This window comes from Natator depressus, chromosome 4, assembly GCF_965152275.1.
Source record: "Natator depressus isolate rNatDep1 chromosome 4, rNatDep2.hap1, whole genome shotgun sequence".
Taxonomy (NCBI): domain Eukaryota; kingdom Metazoa; phylum Chordata; order Testudines; family Cheloniidae; genus Natator; species Natator depressus.
The window spans coordinates 33,134,350-33,159,213 of NC_134237.1; the positions used below are offsets into that span (position 1 = coordinate 33,134,350).

At 42.1% G+C, this 24,864-nt stretch overlaps 1 protein-coding gene across 2 annotated transcripts in view; it reads left to right on the forward strand.

The window, feature by feature from the left end:
* Nucleotides 1-24,864, forward strand: part of SEC24B (SEC24 homolog B, COPII coat complex component) — an 83,106-nt gene that overhangs the window by 41,238 nt on the left and 17,004 nt on the right. For both annotated transcript variants that reach the window (XM_074950734.1, XM_074950735.1), the window contains 8 exons: nt 3,685-3,797; nt 9,383-9,501; nt 9,913-9,968; nt 10,308-10,514; nt 11,226-11,349; nt 12,237-12,395; nt 15,397-15,570; nt 19,293-19,403. In XM_074950734.1, coding sequence (XP_074806835.1) covers nt 3,685-3,797; nt 9,383-9,501; nt 9,913-9,968; nt 10,308-10,514; nt 11,226-11,349; nt 12,237-12,395; nt 15,397-15,570; nt 19,293-19,403 — 1,063 coding nt within the window. The remainder of the gene's footprint in view (nt 1-3,684; nt 3,798-9,382; nt 9,502-9,912; nt 9,969-10,307; nt 10,515-11,225; nt 11,350-12,236; nt 12,396-15,396; nt 15,571-19,292; nt 19,404-24,864) is intronic.

Genomic DNA, 24,864 nt, shown 5'->3' on the forward strand with positions numbered 1-24,864 from the left:
AATCTTTCCGATAAGAGAATACCTAGCTTTTATGCATCCTACAATAGCATTTTGGCCACCATCAACCATGCTTTGCTGACTAGCACTTGGCCAGAAAGTGGGGCTTCCATTGCAGCCTGAGGCAGGTTCTAATAGTGTAACATGTGGAAGCAGCCCACTGAGCCAGCAGCAATACAGGCAGAATGATAGTGCTTTGTGCAAAGAAGAGTTTTTTTTCTAAACGGGGATATGAAATATTTAGGTGTTGAGGACAGTAAATCTATAGGAGTGACTCTATGATGCCAGCTTCACAGGCTACGAAGTGTAAGCATTCATCAGTTAAAAGCCACTCCAGAAGATGATCTATTAAATACACACCTCGGTCTGGGATTTAAAAGGGGAGGGAGTTATTCATTTTTGAAATCAGACTCAAAGTCTACACTGCTTTTTGTGGCCTTCCAGAGCTGTCAGTGTTGCTGATTGTCCGCTTCCTCTGTTTGCAGTGATTCAGAGAAAGAAGGATCTCTTCCTTTATATCGTAACAGGAAGGGATCATTTCAGTCAATAGTTGTCATTTGTGTCCCAGATTGACTTTAAGCTCTTCCCCTCTCCTCAAGGTTGCCATTTTCTCCCCCCCCCCCCCCCCGCCCCATCAAGAGGAACCTGACTTATGGACAGTGAAACATCTCTTGGATATCAGAGCAATTGTTTAGAGAGCAGCAGCTGATGGGAATTTAATCTAGGTAATTGGTAGTTCCAAAAGGTATAGAGGTGGGGACAAGATCCACTTTGGATCTGAAGTGGGTTAATGCTCAAGACTCAAATTCAAGATCGAGTCTCTCCAGTCTATATTAGCTGTGATTGACTAGGAGATTTAAAAAAATTCTTCAGTAGATTTTTAAAAAGAATGTCTTCATATTCCCATAACATCAAATTTTCACCCTGAACTGGCATTTCTAGTACCACTCCCTGCCCTTTGGGCTGGCTTCAATACTGAGGGTGTTTACAATAGTCATATCTGTGAGTGCAGCTGCCTTCTCATGGAGGGGATTCTGTAAGATTCCAAGTTTGGTCAGCTGACTTATCATTGTGAAGCTGCAGAGCCTTGGGGGAAATGGCTGAAACTTGGAATATGTTCAAGAACATAGACCTCTTAGTTAAGCATGAGAAGAATGCTCTTTGCTTGGTACAGGTTCTAACCTGTCTGGATGCATTGACAGTTATTGAACAAGGCAATGTCTTCCCAGAGGAGGAGAGACTTTAAAAACTGAACTGTCTTTAGACCTGAGACCTGAGTTTCACTGGGCATCTCAGACTGTAGTCTTATCCCTCTGAGGCTTGAGGGTTGTGTGCTGCAATCTGGTTATGAGGGAAATGTGGCACTCTAGAATAGTGGTTCTCAACCAGTGGTCTGGGACTCCCGGGAGGGGCCACGAGCAAGTTTCAGGGGGTCCTCCAAAATAAACCAGAGAGCAGGGCCAGCATTAGACTTTCTGCTTCTCAGGGCAGAAAGCCGAAGTCCAAGCCATGCAGGGCTGAAGTCAAAGCCTGAGCAGCTTAGCTTTGCGGAGTCCCCTGTGGGGCCACAGGCAACTGCTCTGTTTGCCACCTGCTAACGCCAGCCCTGGCTTTTAATCTACTGGATATGCAGACATACAGTTGTTGTGGCACAGGTGGGCTGTGGAGGTTTTTATAGAATGTTGCGGGGGCCTCAGAAAGAAAAAGTTCTGCTCTAGGACACGCTCAGCAACTAGCAATCCCATTAGATCAAGCTCTGAGAGAGAACTTTGGACACCCGATAAGTGAAACACTCTACAGTGGTGGAAGCACCAGTACAGAAAAGACCTGCACAAAAACTGAACAGGCTGCATGTCACAACTGAAACAAACCTAATAGAATGAGGACTCTGCGCAGGTTCCATACTAGCTCAGACTCGTCTCTGAGGAAAAAGGCACTTTACATAACTGCACCTAAGAGGAGTGAGACTGGCTTTTTTGGCATTCTGCAAAGAGCAATAGCAAATGTAACCTGATAAACTTCAGACAACACAGCAGTGGCTGTGCACCTAAATCAACAAGGGGGAAGAAACACTCCCTGTTCATATGGACAGGGAGCTTGCTCTCAGCATGAGCTCTGCGCATCTTGGATGCTTGAACCTACAATCAGACTGGTTTAACAGCTCTGAAGTGCTCCCATACAAATGTTAGCAGCCAGCAGAGCGTGACAACCTTGGCATCTCTTTGTGACATGAAAAAATATTAAATGCAATCAATTCTACAGCAGATCTTAGCTCATGACACATTATCAGTCTTTGGGATTTCTGTGTAGTTTATGTGGTCCGTCCGTTTCCTCACCTGGAAAGTGCTGGAAATTATTGTGTGATGCAGGGCCCTACTGATTCTCATACCTCAGGAATAGCCTTCAAAGTTGTGGATACTCAGAAGTTAAACCAACAGACATCTGCTCATGTAGTCTTCAGCTGCAGTGTGCTTACAACTGTACTTCCATATATATTTGACAAAGGAAGAAAAGGGTGTCTCTCCTCCCTGTTTCTCCTACCTGCATCGCAGGGCCTCCTCAGTGACCAGTATTTTATTTTGATTTTTGTCCACATCCAAAGGGTATTTGAGGATGGAATGGACAAGTACTAGTTATGTGAATCAGTGTGTATGGGTATAGGTTGAGGAAGTGATAGTCCCTCCCAATAGTGAGTCATACCTCCTTTTTTTATTATCTTTTGGGTTACTTCAAGAACCCAGGATCTATGCTGTAATAGCCCCAATCATAGACTAAATTGAGTCCCATTTACCTGTAGATTTTTTTTTCCGTGAGTGGGTCAAGACAGCACAAACACCCATCCAAGAGGAAATTGGCTTTTGGGTGAAAAGGATAAGATTTTTCATCTAGAGTAGAAACATAAAGTAAATACATTTTATTTTATTTTTGTCAGAAGGAATCAAACCAGAGAGTTAAGAGAAGTCTCTCTGGTGCTAAAATTCTTTATTCTGAGTGGTCATCAGTCCTCTCTGTTTCAGAGCGGGAGGAGAAGAAATGCAGGGTCAGTGCTGCATTAACTCAGTTACAGAAAGCATAGTTGCAAATAAATAGGTTTAAAATGGTCTTTTCACAAAAGCTACTGAATTTCTATCAGGTTGGTTAAACTTAAATTCACCACTAGTCTTTGCTGGATTGGATCTTATTTTAGATCTGAAACGCTGTGACTAAGGAGATTAGATAATGGAATATAGAATTTCCTTAAATATACACATAATTATAATTATGGTAGCAATGTAATGCTGATGTTTATTGTAATTCAGAATAGTAAATTGTGTCATTGTCATCATTCTGAAAGAACAGTGCCATTTTTCAGAATAAATTCTACAGTTGACATCAAAGGCTCTCCTCTGACCCAGCTGACAAAAGGACAGACTAAGATGTTGATTTTGTTTTCTACATTAATGATAAACTTAACACAAGTCAGAATTTCTTTTATTTTACTTTGTTAAAAACCCAGAATGACGGTGTAAATCTAATTTTTGGTTAATTTAATTATAGGATATATTTTTAAACATTTTGCAAGGCATTCCCTTCCTTCTCTTGCTCCTCTTCCCCCACCCCCCACCTCTTCCCCAAGGGAATGTTATCCATTAACATTTTTTTACCCTTTAAAATAAGAATTTTTAAATTCTTTTTTATATTTTACAGCTTCGTCCTCCTCAGCCTGCAGTGTACTTGTTTGTTTTAGATGTGTCTCATAATGCAGTGGAAGCTGGATACTTGACAATTGTGTGTCAGTCATTGCTGGAAAACCTAGACAAGTAAGTATATACATCATCATCCTTTTAGACTGACTTTATTTTATAATTGTGAGCAGGCTGCAATGTTAACTTATGGTGTATCTTTTACTGTAACTGTTTCATACAGTATTTACAGGACCTACTGATAGAGGGCAAATGTTTTGCTGACTAAATTAGATTTTGAAATGTCTGTAGTAGTGTAGAAAAAGAATATGGCCATGTAACTTAGGACCATTTGTATAATGGCAAAGAATATCTTTTTATGAATATGATTAGAAGTGATCTGCAAAGCATTTTGTTTAGATAACCCAAGAATTATATACTGAATACTCAAAATAGCTATGGCTAAAGATGGATATTCCTTACATCAATTCTAAATTTCTAATATTTTACCTCAGGATATAAAATAACTAGGGCTGTCAATTAATTGCAGAGAATACGCATAGCAAGTATCCTACCTCTGAAGCATATGGGATGTATCATGCGCATCTTACATTTTCATATTAGAGTTTAAATAAACAAATCACCACTGCACCAGTTACTGGCATTTTTCTCTAACAAAGGATGAAAACAAAAGATTGAATTTTCTGTTGGGGGGCAGTGAGGAGGGACATTTTCTGGAATATTACATTGCAGATTTTGATTAAACAGATCCAGTAAAGCAGGGGTTCTCAAACTGGGGGTTGGAACCCTTCAGGGGTTTGGGAGGGTATTACATGGAGAGTCGTGAGCTGTCAGTCTCCACCCCAAACCCCGCTTTGCCTCCAGCATTTATAATGGTGTTAAATATATTTAAAAGTGTTTTTAATTTATAAGAGGGGTCGCACTCAGAGGCGGTCACCAGTATAAAAGTTTGAGAACTACTGCAGTAAAGCTATAAGAAGGGGAAAGTACGAGAAAAGATAAGATGTAAGAATAAAGGGAGGAGAAAAAAGAAAAGTAAAAATAAATTTAGGTGCATTATAATACAGCTTAGTTCTTGCTATCATAAATAATTTTTTCAAACAAATTTGAATCCTCTGCAGTAAACCCTAAAGTATTGTTGAAGTTTGACCTGTTTAAGAGGGCTGATCTGTAATGACATCTGGAAGCATAGTTCTGCTTTTTATCATGATTGTCTAACCTGCTCAGGAAACATTGAGATCACTTTTTTTTTTTTAATTGTTGAGTGGGCAGCCAAGAACGCACTTCTCAGTACCCAACTATCCTTGTTACTTTCTATTTAGTAATTTTATACTGCAATGCCAAGTGAATTGCAATATGTAACAATTCACAACCTATTGTCCCATAGCAACATCACATGATAAATGGAGAGAACCTTTTTTTCCTTTTGCAAAAGCATAGCACTGTAACAGAAGTTCTTTTAGTGATGGTCCTTATTGTATTCCACTGAGTATGCGTACCATGCATCCGGAGCCAGAGAATTTGAAAGTAGTAGCGTCTGTTGATCCACACATGTGACCTGGCCTCGCTGCATGGTTTCGTCCAAGGTGATTAAGGGTGGGGTGGACTGACTGCTTTTCCAGTTCCTTCTCACCACCGCATCATCCAGGTTAGAATTATTAGGGCATGTCTACACTTGCTGGTAGATCGGCACTGCTGCAGTTGATGCAATGAGTGGTGATTTAGCGGGTCTGCTGAAGACACGCTAAATCAGTGTGATTTATGTACTCCACCTCCCCGAGAAGCATAAAGGAGGTCGACGGGAGATGCTCTCCTGTCAACACAGCGCAGTGTAGCCACTTCTCTAAGTGGATCTAACTACGTCGACTTCAGTTACGTGAATAATGCAACTGAAGTTGCGTAAATTAGATTGATTTACCGTAGTAGTGTAGACCCGCCCTTACTGTCCTCTTGTGTGACGCACCTAAAAAGTGTATAGTTGTATGTAGTTAGGTTTTTTTGGTAGTCTTTTGCTGTTTTACTGTTTTTACATAGTTTTTAATCGTTTTAGTAGTTATTTAGAGTGGAATTGGGACTTGGGGGATCTGTTTACATGTAAACACCACCACCACCCACACCCGTGCATGGATACTGGACCATGCTGGAGACCCCAGGCTTTAACATGTGTGTCTCCTTCCTTCTCGGCTGGTGATGAACATCAGCCCTGCCTCTACTCCTTGGGAGAAGTCCACCTTTTCGTCCAGATGCAGTATCTGTCAGTCTGTCCCAAGCCGTACCTGCGAAGGCTGGTCTCTCCACCTCAAGAAGCACCTCCTGGAAGTCACCATGAGACCTCATTCGGACCCAAGCCAGGGAAACCCCTGTACATCGGCCTGAGACAGCCAGGAGTGCACTTCTGGCTACGGAGACAGGGTCCAGCTCTGGCGGTACCACCACTATGGACCCCATGCCAGGGCATAGTCAGGAGGTAAGGAAGCATGCACATAAGCATGGCACTTCCTCCAAAGTGAAGAAAGGGGAGGCTCCTTCCACAGACTCCATCCATGGGGAAGCAGTGTGCTCCAAGACTCATAAACATGACAAGAACCCACACTGATACTGGGTACTGAGCTGCGCATGCCGTCAATGTCAGTGTGCCTGCTCCAGGAAAGTCTGCCACTCTAGCGTCAGTTCGCAATACGGAAAGAGTACCATTAACACCAGGGTAGTTGGAAAAGGTGCCAGAGCCCCAGGAACTGTTTGCCCTGGGAGAACCTTCTGCTACCATCCACATGAGGGAGGCCAGATCTCCTATCCAGAATGTGCTGCAGTTAAGGCACCCTTCACTATATGCTTCTACCAGATCCAGCAGTAGCACCGATGGAACCAGTGTCTGAGTTCGTGTCCTCTGAGGAATCGGATGAAGTGCAGGGATTGCCCATCCCTTACTGACACTGAGTACCCAAAGACGCCGTCTACGTTGCAATATGCTCCACTCCAATTGCCGAGGAGCCACTGGCTCCCTACATCCTGGGGCCCACTGCAGCATCCTCCAGATCCATCATGCTGGCCCTAATGGGGACCCTGGCCCTAATACCCACCCTCGGAACCCACCCATTCTGTAAGGGAGACTTCACCTCTCTCCCGTCTAGAGTGCCCTTGAGTAGACGCTCAGAGCCAATTATGAAGACCCATTGAGTCTCGTTCCAATGGTATCGCTGGAGCCAGGAGCATTTTCCATCATACTCACCAGTTGCTGCAGTGACTTCGGTTTCCCCCTCACCCCCAGATGAATTCCACTAATTCCAAGGTCTCCTGCGTAGGGTGGTGGATGAACTTCACATTCCCCTGGAGGAGGTACAAGACACACAACATCAACTCCTGGACATCCTTCACTCATTGCTGCTGGGTAGGGCTGCTCTGCCTGTCAGCGATGCCATCCTCCAGAATCTCGAAGAGTTTGGCACACTCTGGCCGTACGCACGCCTCTCTACACAATACTATATACCGGCTAAGGGGTCTGAATTGCTTTTCTCACCACCACCACCCCACCCTTGCATTCCCTTATGGTACAGGCCATGACGGAGCAGTCCAGACAGCAACACCCACGCTTCACTCCGACTGATAAGGAGAGGAAACGGTTGGAACTTCTGGGATGTGAGGTTGTCTTCTCAGCTAGCCTTCAGTTCAGGATTTCAAATTATCATGCATTGCTTGCCAAATAAGACTTCCTGAACTACAGCAAACGAGGATTTTGCTGAAAAACTGCTGCAACAAGATCGGGGCTAGTTCCAGTCAATCTTGGAGGAAGGCAAACTGGTGGCAAGGACAGCTCTTCAATCAGTTGTAAACACAACAGATACTTCATCATGTTTGATGGCTATGAGCATTGTCATGAGGAGGGAATCGTGGCTTCATTCCTCTGTTTTCCCCAGGGAGGTACAAAATTACCATTGAGGACCTCCCTTTTGATGAATCCCATCTATTTAATCAGAAAACTGATGATTCCCTCCACACACTCAAAGATTCAAGAGCCACACTTAGTTCGCTGAGTATCTACCCACCTGTGCCCAAGTGTAAATACTACCGCCTGCCACCTGCACAATGGTACCAGACTTCCCAGATTTTCCACCAGAGGCCTTACAAACCACCATGCAAGCACCAGAAGATCCAACAGTCTCATTCTCCTGGTCCACCTTCACAGCCTTTCTCATCACACATGCAACCCTCTCAGAAAAGATATTTCTGAGGAACATCAGAGAGCTGCCAACCACGTCGCCTGCTGCCATACAACCATCCCACCTCTTTCGGGGGTCATCTAGCACTCTTCTCACTAGTTTGGAGTGCAATAACACAATTGGGCGCTAAATGTCATCCACTATGATGGTACAATTGAATTCATCGTGCTACCTCATCCACAGACCCTCCCTCCTCAGGGACCATTCTCATGCCAATATATTTGCCCTAGAGGTGGACTCCTTACTACCAAGAGAGGCAGTAGAGCGGGTTCCTCTGGACTGTCAAGGAATGGGGTTCTATTCAACTTGCTTCCTGATACCCAAACAGAAGGGTGAGTGGAGACCTAACCTGGATCTCGGTTGTTTCAGTTGCTTTATCCACAAACCCACATTTCGTATGGAGAAGGCATGTAGTTTACAGCTCTCGATATGCAGGACATACCCCATAGACATCCATGCGGCCTCCATAGGATGGGGTTAGCATCCATTCCCCAAGAGCCCAAGCTTCAACAATGGCCACCCTCCATGATGTGCCACTTTCAAGACATGTAGAGCGGCCACGTGGAGTTCGGTACATGCCTTCTCTATGCATTATCCCTGGGTGTAGGACTCTGGACGGATGTCTCATTCGGCATGGCTGTCCTCTGCTAAACTGTTCCATCCTCATCCTTGCAGCCTCCTACGACTTACATACTGCTTGTTAATCACCCTCAGTGGAATACAATAGGACTCATCACTTGAAGAGGAGGTTACTTACCTGTAATTGGAGGTTCTTCGAGATATGTGGTCACTATCTGTATTCCACTTCCCGCCCTCCTTCCCCTCTGCTGTGGATGTGTGCAATTTGCAGTGGAGAAGGAAGTGGATACACGGTCGATATGCCCCACCATTTATCGCCCCAGATGAAACCATGAGACAAGGGCACATGCGTGGACCAACTTCAAATTCTCCATCTCAGGGCATATGGTGCGAATACGTAAACCCTCAGTGGAAAACAGATAAGGACCCCACATCTCGAAGAACCTCCAGTGATAGATAAGTAGCCTCCTCTTATAACTGCCTAAAATAAGTAAATTCAGTCTGTCTTAAGTTATTTATGCTAAAAGTATTTTTAACTACATTTAGGTGTCTAGCTATACTGGCAAACTCCCCTAATGGAGATGTAGCTTCTGCCAGAAAAGAATTCTGTTGCCAGTATAGCTTAACCCACTTCCCCAAATGGAATAAGCTATACTGGCCATCATAATTGCATCTACACTAGGGCTGTACCTGGCATACCACGTCAGTTAGAGATATGACCTTCTCATACATCTGACACATCTATGGTAGTAAACTTTCTATTGTAGACCTGGCCTAAGCAATTAGGGCGCAGTTTTGACTTACACAAACATGGTGTCCTTTAACATCAGTGGAAGCTGCAGATGTGTATCTGAGATCTGGATTTTTGGCTTTGTATTTAATTTGTTTTTGTTTTTTTATCTTAAGGTTGCCTGGCGATTCAAGAACAAGAATAGGATTCATAACATTTGACAGCACTGTTCAGTTCTACAATTTGCAGGAAGGTTTATCACAGCCTCAAATGCTGATTGTCTCGGATATTGATGGTAAGTAGCAAGAAGAAAAGGAATAAAAAATATTCAAGAGTTTATTTCACATTTTTAAGGACCGATTAAAATCTGCTTAAATATGATGAATATGCATAGCAGCATAATGTGAAGTTATCAGTTAAAATAAGTTGACTTCAAAAATAAATTGCAAAATACTTGGATCTAAAAAATGAAACTCTGATGTTAATTATATTGGCACTGATACAAAGCAGTCTTTGTCTGTATAAAATACAATTTGTATTTACATCCAGAAAAAAAAAGCAGGGTTTATTTAATCCTTTTTTAAAAAAAAACACAAACAAAAAACAGTGCCACTGTCAATATTTTAATTTATATTTGAATTAATATTTTGTGGTGTTTGGAATGTGCTTTTATTCTTTAATGACATTTGTATTTTTCCCTCCATAGATGTTTTCTTACCTACACCTGATAGCTTACTTGTAAATCTGCATGAAAGCAAAGAGGTATGGTTGATCAAAAAAGTAGCATTACATTTCATAGATAAAAATATTTTTAAAATGTTTATTTTATGCAGCCTGCAGTTAAATTCCATTGATTTCAAGTCTATATCCTCTACATAATGCTTAAATCCAACATTTTAATTTTGCTGGAATTCATGATAGTGTTGTACTGTACAACTGAAATCCTGTTTTGCCATTTTATTATTAATATTAATATTTCCATACAATATGTGTTTAAGATAAGCTGAAATATTCAGCACCAGGTGCTCATGCCATGCCAGTATAGCTTCTGAGAAATTACATCCCTATTTTGGCAGTAATACCTTTCAATCTGTTTTGCAGCTGATAAAAGATTTATTGAATGCACTACCAAATATGTTCACCAATACAAGAGAAACACACAGCGCACTGGGTCCTGCGCTTCAGGCTGCCTTTAAATTGATGTCTCCAACAGGTGGCCGCATATCTGTGTTTCAGTCACAGTTACCATCCTTGGGTGCAGGGCTCTTGCATTCCAGAGAAGATCCCAATCAAAGATCAAGCACAAAGGTACTATTAACTTTTTTTGATGGATCATTCATTATTATTGAAACTAAAAACTTGCAGTGTTTTTCTAATCTAGTTTGTACAAGCTACCTTTTGTATTTGTTTACTGTGTTGCAACTTGCTAGCTTTTAAATATCTCTTCAGCACATCTATATTAGTCTAATAAGAATTTAATTATAAACATTTTATGCGCTATTCCTCTGTCTTCAAGACAAGTGAGCAGATTGCTCCATCTTCCTTAATCCATCACCAAACTGGTAGTCACAGTGCTGGAAGAATAATACCACTAGTGCTTTTTATTTTAACTGTCTCCATCAGACAGGGGCTTAGAACCAGAATGAACATCTGTGCCAAACCAACAAGGATTCTGAAACATCAGTTCTTATCTTTAATATTTTGTCACTTTTGTTATTTTAGAAATCCCATGAGTGTGTTGTAGTTTAAACAGCACATTGTTAGAACGTTTATTTGTATTTGAACATATGTTTTCCTGAAAGGAAGATTACGTATGTAAACTAACAGGAGGTGCAGAATAGAAAAAAAATACTTTTCTGCAAAAGTTAGTAAGCAACTACAAATGATTACTGTAAGAAAATACTAAATATTGTACTTTTATCTTTTATAATGTGTTTTTTATTTAATAACACGTTTATTGTGCTCATGGTAGTATGCTCCCAACTTGTACTCTTTGCTGTATAATTTCCTTTACTAAAGGTTGTACAGCATCTTGGCCCCGCGACAGATTTTTACAAAAAGTTGGCACTGGACTGCTCAGGACAGCAAACAGCTGTGGATTTGTTTCTCTTAAGTTCTCAGTATTCTGACCTGGCTTCTCTAGGTAAGAGATTCTATTTTGTCTTTTTACCTGCTTCCACAATTTGTGTGTTTAAACTCACATTAAAATCAAAACTCCTTCAGGAGCCCTTAAATTGTGTACATAGGTATTTTAACACTTCCCTAAATATGACTCTTCTGCTGTGGAGGAGCTGGCATGGAAACCAACAGGAAAGCACAGGGAGGGCAGGCTAATAGTGTGAGAGTCATCTTATATTCTGGTGCTCTGCCATTGCAGGAGATAGAAGATGGCCTTATTATGTTTAGGAAAGGAAACAACTAGAGGAATGAGAGAGTGAGTGAGTGAAGACAAGTTTATTAATGGTCAGTGTTGAATGTGTAAGAAAAGTATTCTCATTTAGTTTTCTAAAGGTTAAATCAAAACATGTTTCTGCACACCAGAAATTAGTTATGTCTACATGAATACTGTACAGTTCTCAATGTGGCATGCCACATTAAAATGCTTATTTACTAGTGTGTATATAGGTAATAAAGAGTGGCTAGGATGACTCACTGTCCCCTTCCTGGTTCTTGGCCTGAGTAAGAAGTTGGGAACTGGCCGGAACAGAGATGGATCACATCAGGAAAATAGAATAGGGATTCCAGCAAGTTGGAACAGGCCTTACTTTATTCAGGTGTCCTGACCTAACCAGGTGGCTAGTGGTTGTACGCCCCTTCTCCATTATTATTTACTTGCTCTTCAAAAACCCTGTGGATTAGCTATTTAAGGCTTAAATTCCAGTTTAATTTTTTTCCTTCATTCTAATGTGCTAATCTGTGTTAAAATGGCAAAGGACTATATTTCTTTTTAAAAAACAACTTGATTTATGAATAAATTGTATTACACATCTTCATATATAAATATTAACCATTTCTCTTTCTCCTCAAAAGCTTGTATGTCCAAATATTCTGCTGGATGCATCTATTATTATCCATCTTTCCATCATAGCCACAATCCTGCTCAAGCAGAAAAATTGCAAAAAGACCTTAAAAGATACCTTACAAGGAAGATTGGATTTGAGGCAGTCATGAGAATAAGATGTACAAAAGGTATGGCTTACATCTTGGAATTGTTTTTACAAGAAGTTTCAGATTGTGTATTAAGCTAGGGATTGCCTGCAGTAGATAATTGAGGTAAAGTGAGGCAAAATGTGTTTCACTTTTAAAAAGGCTCATTTGAGAACACCTCTATGTGAGCTGTCAGCTTTTCACTATTTTTAATTACAATACCTACATCATTAAGCATTTGGACTTTGGCTCTCTTTAAAAACCTTAGGATAAAATACGGAGTATATTTTTCACCTATGCATTTTCTCGTTCTATATCCGCTAGAATAGTAGCTCATATTTAAAACCTTTTTCATACCCTGGGAAAAAAAATATCAGAAGAAAAATCCTGTTTGCATGCAGTGCCTCAGACATAATCCCCTGTGTCTACATTGCAATTTGCTAGGAAGAAATTTACAGTAGCTACTATAACTTTCTGCACAGCATACTCAAATGATAACTTTAATGCATATTAGGTAATTCTACTGGAAGAACCAAAATCTTAGGCCTCAGGTTTCCCAGGCAAGATAAGTTGTATCTGAGAAAAAAGTACAGCTTTCTTTCGGTCAATGTTTATATTATCACTAAAAAGTTCCTAAAGGCTTTGCTGTCCACCATCAATACTATGGAAGACGTTTCCTTAAGATAACATGATGAATTATAGATCTGATGGTTTCTCCTGTCCCATCACTGCCTTCTGCTCTGGGTTATGTGAACCAAAATAAAATCTACCTTGAATTGCATTCAGGGATGAACAGCCCTGTCCCCTTCCTCTGATGCAGCTTATGCCTTCACAATCCTTGCTGCCTATCACAAATCTTAAATAGTATTGGTAGCCTTGCATGAGCCTTTCACACTAGGGTGAATTTTGCCTAAAGTGTCAATTGAATACACTTAAGGTGCTCTGAAAGGAGAAATTTTTCTTGCAAAAATTGGCCATTGATGCTTAATGTCACACTTGTTTACAACTTAAAAAAACTAAAGGTACATTAATTTCAAGCTAGACATTTTAATCTCTAAGTATTGTGTACAGCTGAATTCTCCATATGCTGATGATTGATATGAAAAGTACAGTTCATCCTGCTTAATCAAAAATGTGGTGGTGCCCAGGATGTGCAATTAAATGTAACATTTCTGTAGTCTAACTAGGACAAGTACAGCCTTTGATAAATTAACTAACTTGTTAGTGCCAGTCAAAAGTTGAATTTGGGCATCAGAATAATCTACATGAGTCAAGAAGAAATTAAATCCAGTCTGGAGTCAGTAATGCTCTCCCAAGGCATAGCCATTTGTTTGTTGTTAAATGAATGCAATGACTTAACTCTTCCGTAATTTTTTGAGTTAGAAAAACATCACTGATGTTTTGCAGGGGCTCACTTGTTATGTAAATGAGACTCTCCCGTGCGCTAATTTACCTGTTTATGCATCATTTGAATACGTTATATACTATGTCCTATGATTCAGAATGATCTGATATATCATGGTTTATATCTGTGGAGTAGTAGTTAGAATGAAGGTTCAAAACTACTGTGTGATTCTATAGAAATTTACGAAATGCTCAGTGAACATTTGTAACAAATGTTAAATTCCAGAGTGTTTAAATTAGGAACTCTTCGATTTTTATGCAGTTTATTTTACTGAACTTGGTGATTGTATGTCCTGATTTTGAATGATTCTCATAAGTGACTGGTTTCTAAATGCATAGGAAGTAGTTTATTGCTGTGATATACATTCCTTTCTTCTTGCTCTGCTTCAATCAGATTTCATTACTAATTAACTGTAAATGCAAGAGAACAGCAAAACTTTTATACCATATTTTTGCTTACCCAGTGTAAAAAAAAAAAAAAAAAAAAAAAAAAAAATTCTAATATTCAGTTCTGGAACTGAAAAAGTCCAAACACATTTAATTCATTAATTGAATGCTAGTCTCTAACACACCTAGACCATCCCTTTTTAAAATTAAATGACTAGAGACATGGTGCTTTATAAGAACTGGGTCTTATGATTTCTTCTTTAGCTATACAGACTTGTAAATTCAACATCTTAGCATAGTCAAAGTATTCATCAGCCTTTATGGCCAAAAATAATCCCATTATTTCACCGGTAGTATTTGTCTTTTCTTGAAATGTTAATTGCATTTATAACTGATTGTAATTTTCCCTGACCAAATTGGCTTTCCTTGTTACTCATGTGTTCTAGAAGCCACCTGTTACTTCTAGACTTGATTCTCATGGACACTGATCTACTATGAAATTTTTTAAATGTCTGGCAGCTTCCATTTTGGTTTTGACCATCATCTTCTGTACCTTTCCATACAGTGTCACCTGTTAGGCTGAGCATCTAAAGTGGTTCTTCTGCTGGCTCTGAGCTATCTCCCTAGGAGCGGGGCTCCATCACAAGGCAATTCTGGGGAGATGCTCACTCATCCACACTCAACTTTTCCAGAAGCTTTGGCATGGCTAGGGGGAGGTGGGACAGGAGAAGGGAGGGACCGTCAAAGAACCGTTAGAAAAGAAAAAACAAAAGCAAGGTGGGGATGCTGCAACAAGTTATATTTTGGAGAAGGCATTAAGTAGAAAGTTAGAGCAAATGCTAATACAAAAATAAATATACAGGCATAGGTTTTGCTCCAGCATACACTTATGTGATTAACTTCAAGCATGAGAATAGTTTCATGAGACTGCTTGAAGTTAATCATTTGCATAGCGGTTTGCGGGATTAGAGTCTAATTTTTTCTTGAAGTCCATCCCTTCAAGTTTACATGTTTTGCAGTCAGGGCAAAGAGTATTCAAAAATGGATGGAAACAAGAATTTTGAGATTATCCTTAAGTTTCTTACCGTTATGCAGTCATTGATGAATTTGCATTAGTATTTAGAAAAATTAACTTTCATTATCCTGTTTGAAATAAAATTGGAGGCTTTTGGTTTTTAAAAATATATAATTATGGAAGTTAGGTTTTTATGTTGCCGCTATCCATATTTTAAATGATCTCATCTGCTTCTAGGTCTTTCAATACATACTTTCCATGGAAATCTTTTTGTGCGATCTACTGACTTGCTGTCACTTGCCAATGTCAATCCTGATGCTGGATTCGCAGTACAGATGTCCATCGAGGAAAGTCTAACAGGCACATCTCTGGTGTGTTTTCAGACGGCTCTTTTGTATACTTCCAGCAAAGGTAACTGGAAAACAACCAACACTTTATTACATTATTTCTCTTCAAAATAAATCTTTTGAAGCAGCAGTATTTATTTCTATACTTAATTCTGTGACCTCTTAGGTATCTTCTCTCCCATTATTTTTTGATTTCTCTTTTCTGTCTTGTTGCAATTTATTTTCTGTTTTAAGGCAGTTCATCTTGCACTGAAATACTCTTGCTAGTTAATGACTCATGCAGAGGCCAATTGGTCATGTTCTTAATTGAACTATCAAATTGAGTACAGATTTCTTTCGTGCTCATGACAGTGCATTGTCTTACTACCAAGACAGCCTAATTAATACTTTTGACATTTTTATGCTAAGCTTTAAATGTCTTAATAGATCTGTACACATATAGGAACCAATCCTGCAAAGTCTCTCACACATGCTTAATTTTATGTACTTCATCTCATCTCATCTTCATCTCCCATGATAGTCCCTGGGGGACTATCATGAAGGGGAAGGGAGTCCAGGAGAGCTGGCTGTATTTCAAGGAATCCCTGTTGAGGTTACAGGGACAAACCATCCCGATGAGTCGAAAGAATAGTAAACATGGCAAGCGACCAGCTTGGCTTAATGGTGAAATCCTAGCGGATCTTAAACATAAAAAAGAAGCTTACAAGAAGTGGAAGGTTGGACATATGACCAGGGAAGAGTATAAAAATATTGCTCGGGCATGTAGGAAAGATATAAGGAGGGCCAAATCGCACCTGGAGCTGCAGCTAGCAAGAGATGTCAAGAGTAACAAGAAGGGTTTCTTCAGGTATGTTGGCAACAAGAAGAAAGCCAAGGAAAGTGTGGGCCCCTTACTGAATGAGGGAGGCAACCTAGTGACAGAGGATGTGGAAAAAGCTAATGTACTCAATGCTTTTTTTGCCTCTGTTTTCACTAACAAGGTCAGCTCCCAGACTGCTGCGCTGGGCATCACAGAATGGGGAAGAGATGGCCAGCCCTCTGTGGAGATAGAGGTGGTTAGGGACTATTTAGAAAAGCTGGACGTGCACAAGTCCATGGGGCCGGACGAGTTACATCCGAGAGTGCTGAAGGAATTGGCGGCTGTGATTGCAGAGCCCTTGGCCATTATCTTTGAAAACTCGTGGCGAACGGGGGAAGTCCCGGATGACTGGAAAAAGGCTAATGTAGTGCCAATCTTTAAAAAAGGGAAGAAGGAGGATCCTGGGAACTACAGGCCAGTCAGCCTCACCTCAGTCCCTGGAAAAATCATGGAGCAGGTCCTCAAAGAATCAATCCTGAAGCACTTACATGAGAGGAAAGTGATCAGGAACAGTCAGCATGGATTCACCAAGGGAAGGTCATGCCTGACTAATCTAATCGCCTTTTATGATGAGATTACTGGTTCTGTGGATGAAGGGAAAGCAGTGGATGTATTGTTTCTTGACTTTAGCAAAGCTTTTGACACGGTCTCCCACAGTATTCTTGTCAGCAAGTTAAGGAAGTATGGGCTAGATGAATGCACTATAAGGTGGGTAGAAAGCTGGCTAGATTGTCGGGCTCAACGGGTAGTGATCAATGGCTCCATGTCTAGTTGGCAGCCGGTGTCAAGTGGAGTGCCCCAGGGGTCGGTCCTGGGGCCGGTTTTGTTCAATATCTTCATAAATGATCTGGAGGATGGTGTGGATTGCACTCTCAGCAAATTTGCAGATGATACTAAACTGGGAGGAGTGGTAGATACGCTGGAGGGGAGGGATAGGATACAGAAGGACCTAGACAAATTGGAGGATTGGGCCAAAAGAAATCTGATGAGGTTCAATAAGGATAAGTGCAGGGTCCTGCACTTAGGATGGAAGAATCCAATGCACCGCTACAGACTAGGGACCGAATGGCTAGGCAGCAGTTCTGCGGAAAAGGACCTAGGGGTGACAGTGGACGAGAAGCTGGATATGAGTCAACAGTGTGCCCTTGTTGCCAAGAAGGCCAATGGCATTTTGGGATGTATAAGTAGGGGCATAGCGAGCAGATCGAGGGATGTGATCGTTCCCCTCTATTCGACACTGGTGAGGCCTCATCTGGAGTACTGTGTCCAGTTTTGGGCCCCACACTACAAGAAGGATGTGGATAAACTGGAGAGAGTCCAGCGAAGGGCAACAAAAATGATTAGGGGTCTAGAGCACATGACTTATGAAGAGAGGCTGAGGGAGCTGGGATTGTTTAGTCTGCAGAAGAGAAGATTGAGGGGGGATTTGATAGCTGCTTTCAACTACCTGAAAGGGGGTTCCAAAGAGGATGGCTCTAGACTGTTCTCAATGGTAGCAGATGACAGAACGAGGAGTAATGGTCTCAAGTTGCAATGGGGGAGGTTTAGATTGGATATTAGGAAAAACTTTTTCACTAAGAGGGTGGTGAAACACTGGAATGCGTTACCTAGGGAGGTGGTAGAATCTCCTTCCTTAGAGGTTTTTAAGGTCAGGCTTGACAAAGCCCTGGCTGGGATGATTTAACTGGGAATTGGTCCTGCTTCGAGCAGGGGGTTGGACTAGATGACCTTCTGGGGTCCCTTCCAACCCTGATATTCTATGATTCTATGATTCTATGATTGAAGTCAATGGTACTACTTCAGCATGTACTTTTAAGCACACATGTAAGTCTTTCCAGGATCACGGGCCATGAACTTTGTTGCAAATTAGAATTTTTTTCCATATTAAATCTAATTCAGGTAAAACAAAATTTAATCTCAGGAAGTGAAAATTAATTTAAAATTATATTAGTAGTAATAGTATTTATCACCAATAATGTGCTTGCCATTGTACAGTTCACCAAGAGCTGAATACTGACATTTTTACTCTGTGGATAGTCCCATTGAAATCAGTTGAGCGTCTTGTGGATTTGGGTACTAAATTTGAGTACAGGTGGCATAATCTGGCCAAAGTATAGTCCCTGCCATAAAAACCTTATGGCTTAAAAGACAGATATAGAGAAAATAAGTTACTCCTTCCTCTGGAGTATGTCCTAAATCTCTTCTTCAGGATCCTCTGTATATTACCACTGATGAGATCCAAAGGACTAGTGTGAGTAAATTGCTTGTGAAGACCTAAAGAGCATGGTTTTCTGAAGAATCCAAAATCTTGTGGTGCAGGCATCTTGGATTCCAGGAGTGGGTCTATACATAGGCACCTCTGGAAGATCTAGTTTCTAGTAAATAACTTTGGTTTATAAATTATGAACTCAACTTGGACATTGCATTATGGAAGGTTTCAGAGTAGCAGCCATGTTAGTCTGTATCCGCAAAAGGAAAAGGAGTACTTGTGGCACCTTAGCGACTAACACATTTATTTGAGCGTAAGCTTTTGTGAGCTACAGTTCACTTCATAGGCATGCATCCGATGAAGTGAGCTGTAGCTCACAAAAGTTTACGCTCAAATAAATTTGTTAATCTCTAATGTGCCACAAGTACTCCTTTTCTTTTTGCATTATGGAAGTAAGTTTTTTTAGGGAGAATTTGAATGTAAATTGGGTGGTAGTTTTATGAAGTTGGATTAGGAGATTTCATGCATAGTGGACAGTATGTAAAAGATTTCATAGACGGGATGGGAGAAGGGAACAATTGTGGGCATCAGGACTGATGTCACTGGTGGAGCAAAGGAGTCTGGAATGAGAGAAGGAATGTAGTTAGTAAACAATTTCAATTGCCTCTTTCCTATCAGTGGATATTGCATTATTAATTTATTCATCATTTTGGTGTAGGTGAACGGAGAATTCGTGTGCACACGCTTTGCTTGCCTGTAGTCACTTCACTGGCTGATGTGTATGCAGGAGCAGATGTACAAGCAGTTGTCTGCCTCTTAGCAAACATGGGTGAGTACGGCAATAAGTGATCAAATATGTAGTTGGCCAGGTTTGCAAAGGCCCCTTATACTCAACTTGATGGCACATCTGTGTTTGTTCCTATGTAACACTAACTTTTGAATGCTGCATCTGATCAATTCTAATGTTTTAGGGAATGTTCTAGGCATCAGTAGCCAGAACCATGTTGATTTTGGGAGAAAAGGAGGATGCATGGAGTCCCTGCCGTCTGTTCAGCACAGTTATAGCTTCAAACACCTCTGCAATTGTCTGTAGATCAAACAACTGGTTGATGATAGCCCTAACATAACAATATTCTTATCTCCTGTCCATCTTCCCAAAAGAGTTTAATATGTTGACACCCTAAATGACTTATATCCCAAACAAATAAGTGGGGGGAGGAACAAGCATGGATGGAATGGGAATGTGCACACATCCCCTGGCATTGGGGAGGACCCTGTTATGGGGTGAGGGAGGGTAAAGAGCCCTTAGCATCGGGGGGATGGTGGGAATAGGGGCAGAATAGGAGACCTTGGTAAAGGGCTGAAGGGAATGGGGGGCAGGGAGATGCTTGTTTGTGGCGGATGGGTGAGAAAGAGGGAAATTGGGGCTTACCCAGAGGCGTAGCCATGGCAGGAGAATGGAGAACTTTGGAATGGGGGCACTAGGGAGTACATGAGCCCTGTCCTGGGGTGAGAATACAGACCCTGATATGTAAGGAGGGGGCGCACAGAACCCCTGGTAGAGGGGATGAGAGATTGGATGGATTTCCAGGGAGTCCCTGAAAAGAGGGGATGGGAGGGTGGCAACAGAGCTAGTGGGTGGAATGGAGCTTACAGAAGCTACAAAGTGTGCTACACCACAGCATATTACATAAAAAAACTACATTAAAATAACGTCAGTTAAGAATTGCCAGATTTATGTATTCCCACGCAAGCTTAATTTTGGACCAGTGTACATCCAAACTCTGCACTGAGTGTGGCAGGGATGCTTGAGGAAGAAATAGTATGAGATCATAACGCGTACATACCAGAGGACCAAATTAAGGATGCATAGCTAGCTGTACATCTACGTGTCCTTATTTTTGAGTCCTTGACCGAAGTGTTCTTTTAATGTAACTTTTTGCATGTAACCTCCTAATGTTTTTCAAGGACAAAGGTAAAAAACAATTTTGTTATGTATGTTTTGTACAGCGGTAACATTGTCATCATCATCAGGGCTTGTACCCTGAATCTTTAGCATTGCTGCTTGACTTACTGATTACCTACGTGAGCTGACAGCAGAAGAATGCTGTTATCCCAATGAGGCGGGGGCTGGTTCCATGTGCTGGGTCCAGCGGCAGTAAAGAGCAGCCCAATTTGGTATGCTCTTCCTTATCTGTGGAAGTGAGAGGCTCTTGCCCATGTGGTACCTCAGGAGCAGGATTGTGGGGGTGGGACTAGGGGGAGACTGACTTGGCTCTTCCTTCCCTTGGCAATTGGGGGAACTCTGGCTTTGTATGGTGCCCTGGGGGGCTGGACCCATATGCTGGGTCCAGGAAAAGAGGAGGAGTTGTCACTGTAGCCCAGCCTGGTTCTCTCTCCCTCTTCCACAACAGCTGCAGTGGCAGCCCCCAGGCTGCTGTTTTGATGGTGGCATGGTCCAGCGTCCTTAGGATGTTCAGTGACTTTGATAGACTGCACTCATTTTTCCTGAGGAATGAGTGAGAATCTCTTCCCATTTAGTTCAGTTGGAGTTGTGGGTGTTCAGTGTTTCTGAAAATCCAGCCCTATCCTTTAATGATAAGTATATTATAGTTGTATTATTGTTACATAATGTATTGTAGATTTATTATTGGTTTCTTCATTTTGCCAGGGTGATGCTGGATAATTTTCTGGCCTGTGTTCAGCATCCTGCTATTTCTCTGTTTGTCTGTATGTAGTATAACTGCTAAACACCGTATTTAGTCACTTCCAAAATGTCAAAGAATGTTCTAGGCATCAGTGGGTAGAACCTTATTGGTGAAAATTGGAAAAAACTTGATTCAGAGAAAAACCGTGGCCCCCAGATTGCCTGGTGTAGCAGACAGATGATGTTCTCTGGCACTGCCTGCTGCTGTCCATACATATCGGAGGCAGCAGCATAACTTCTTGTGTGGGGAGGTTGACTGTATCCTGGAGCCTAGGCTCGGGCCATGGCTACTCTACTGACTTGTGCTAGTCTATAGTTCTCTTGGTCTTGCAAATAAGTGTGCAGCAGAAGACCCTAGTGTGGACACAGTTATACCAGCAAAACTGCACTTTTACCAGTGTAGCTTTTTTTGTTCCTTTCAGGGAGTGGTACAAAGCTGGTATAGCTGCATCCAACCTAGGTGTGCTTTGCCAGTATAGCATACTGGTATTCCTATATGGGTGAAGGGTTGTTATTGTAGACCTAGCCTAACAGAAATGAGAGCCCTAGAGAGAGGGCTTTTGTGTGGTATGCTGAAGGGAAAGTGGGGATCCAGAGAGGGAGGCAGAAGCAGCAGGAACTGGAAGGAGGAAGTGATGATTGGGAAAGCAGGGATCCAGAAAGGGGTGGGGAGTGGAGGAGGGAGTCCAGGTTGAGTTTCTGAAGGGTAAAGGACAAGGCAGCTCTCAGTGCAAGGGCTGGGGAGGTATCTATAAACCCCATAATCCCCTCTCTGCTTCCCTCCAGTTCTCATTGCCCCATCCTACACCAGATTGCTGAAGGCATCCCATGCTGCTGCCTACACATTGCAGGCAGCAGCTTCATATGCTGCTCTCTCTCTCATTGGGTGTATAGTGTGGCCTACAGAAGAAACCAAGTGTGACCCTCTAGTATAGAGGTGGTCAATTATTTTTTGTCAAGGTCCACATTTCTTGTCAAGGTCCAGACTCTAGAGAAAAACATTAAATAAATAAATTAAATAAATAAATAACAATAATAAGTAAACGGATTTTGGGGTCTGTTCACAAGTGTCTGGCAGTTTGGATTTGGCCACAGTCCATCTGTTGACTACCCCTGCTCTAGTATGTCCTGTGTTTCATACTAATGGTCTATTAAACAAATTGTATTGGGAGAAACTAAGAGCACTTCAGTTTTATAGATGCTAAATTTACTTTCAGTCTGTAGATGGCTTCCTACAACCAAAATGTATTTACACCCCTGGCGTTGCAATGAAGAAAAAGTTTAACTCTAGCTGCTTCAACAAAACAGAACAACATTTCTCTTACTACAAAAGCAAACCTTCCAACAGTCCCATGTTTTGCTTTGACCTACAAAAACTCCCTGTCCTGTGGGCTAACTAGACTCGGCTCCCCACTCCAGGCATTGTGATCTGCTTCTCCCTCCTATTCCCCTTAATCCTTCCTCACAGCCCCTCCCCTCCCTGTTCTCCAGTTTGCTCCTCTGTCTGGCCTTTTCCTGATCCTAGCACACACTCAGAACTTTGGAGCCGAGCCCAGCTAGCCCCACAGGCAAGAACTTCCACTGTGGTATGAGTACTGGGCTGGCTTGCTCTTCAGCTCCCACTACAACCCTCCCTCCCACCCCTGGGCACAGAACCCATCCTGCTTTAACTGCTGGGAATGTTGGGAGGTCTGCAAAAAAGATCTGAAATGCTTTTAAGTGTCACTTTTATATCTCAAAACATAATACTTTGTTTTATTAACGTTCAAATTTTAATCTACACTTTAGAGCTCTGATATACTGCAGATGATTTGTCATTAGTTAAACTGAAATTTCATAATTTACCTGGAAAAGGCTGGTTCCATATAGGAAACTGCAGTTTCATTGTTAAGTTTGACAGGAGAAGAGTGTTTTGCAAGCAGCATACTAAGGGCTTGGCTACACTTGCGTGTGAGAGCACATTAAAGCACATAGAGCGCTCTGACTCTAGGCTAGAGCGTTCCTGGTACTCCACCTCGGTGAGAAGATTAACTCTTGTTGCGCCTTGGCTGAAACGCCTGGGCGTCAGTGTGAATACGGTGTTGCATTACTGCGCTCTGATCAGCCCCCAGAAACATCCCATAATCCCCATAAGTCAAGTGGCCACACTTCTCATTGTTTTGAACTCGCTGCAGGAATGTGAATATGCCCTTTGAAAGCTCCATTTCTGACAGCCGGCATGCTTACCTGCTCCGAGACAAAGCAACCATTACTATGGAATGCTGTGTGTGACAGAGCCTGGGGGGAGAGGGGGTCTGCTGCTGTCTGAACTTACAAGACAGCATGTTGACATGCTCTCAGCCCCCCCAAAAAACCCACTCTCTCTCTCCCCCCACATGCACACAACACACTCTCACACTCCATCCCACCGCCCATTTGAAAAGCACATTGTAGCCAATTGCATGCTGGGATAGCTACCACAATGCATTGCTCTCTGGCTGTTGCAAGAGCTGCTAATGTGGCCACGCCAGTGCACTTGTAGCTGTCAGTGTGGACAGATTGCAGCACTTTCTCTACTGCACTCTACGAAGGCTGGTTTAATTCAAAGCGCTCTACATCTGCAAGTGTAGCCATGCCCTTAGCCTCTTAGGAGAGACAGTGCTTTGTTTCACTGATAAACAACTCCTCTGACCAGCTGAAAAGAGTGGAACTAACTGAAGAGTCTTCGGGCTTGCATACACACCAAGTTACTGCACAGTAAATCATGGTGCGAATCTACAGCGCACCAGTTTGCCTGGCAGCAACCTCCCACATGGACACTGCTACAGCTAACTGAAAGTCCCGGAGTGTGGTTTGTTGTAGGCCAAGTTTCTGCACAGTAAAGCAGTTTTCAGTGGTGTAACTCCCGTGGTGTACACACTGCTATACCACTTACTGCATAGAAACTCCTCAGTTGCAATGTTGCAAAAAAAGCACCTCAACGAGAGTTGTAAGGCTTACAGCACAGATGCTCCTGCGCTGGCCTGTCAGTGTAAACACATCAATCGCTTTCAGCGCTGTAATTAGCCTCCGGAAATGTCCCATAATCCCTCAAGCAGCCGCTTTGCTCATTGTTTGACTGCCCTGGAGGCATGTGCCTCTCCCCTTTCAAAGCTTCATTTCTGACTGTCCTTGCTTGTTGTGCTGATCTGCTCCAGGACACACAACAAACCATTATTGTGGAATGCTTGTGCTGTTGAACACAGAGGCAGGCAGGTGTGTGTGTGTGTCTGTGAGTGAGAGAGAGAAATTGCTGTGCAGAGAGCTGGTGCTGATGTCGGGGTTTCCCCCTGCCTCAGGACTGGTTCCTTCATGCTGCTGTCTGAACTTAGGAGACAGACACTCTCTGTCCCCCAAAACAGTCTCCTCCGACCCCCATAGACACACACGCTCCCTGTCTCACATGCCCCACCCCACTTCAGTTGCAAAGCAGCTGATAGTGTAGTAGGATGCCCATGGAACAATGGGATTTGGGAAGCCAGCATCATGTGACACCTGCCCCATGAGACATTGCAAACCCTTCCCAAAGCACCCTGTGGCTAGTTGCACAGTGGGATAGCTACCA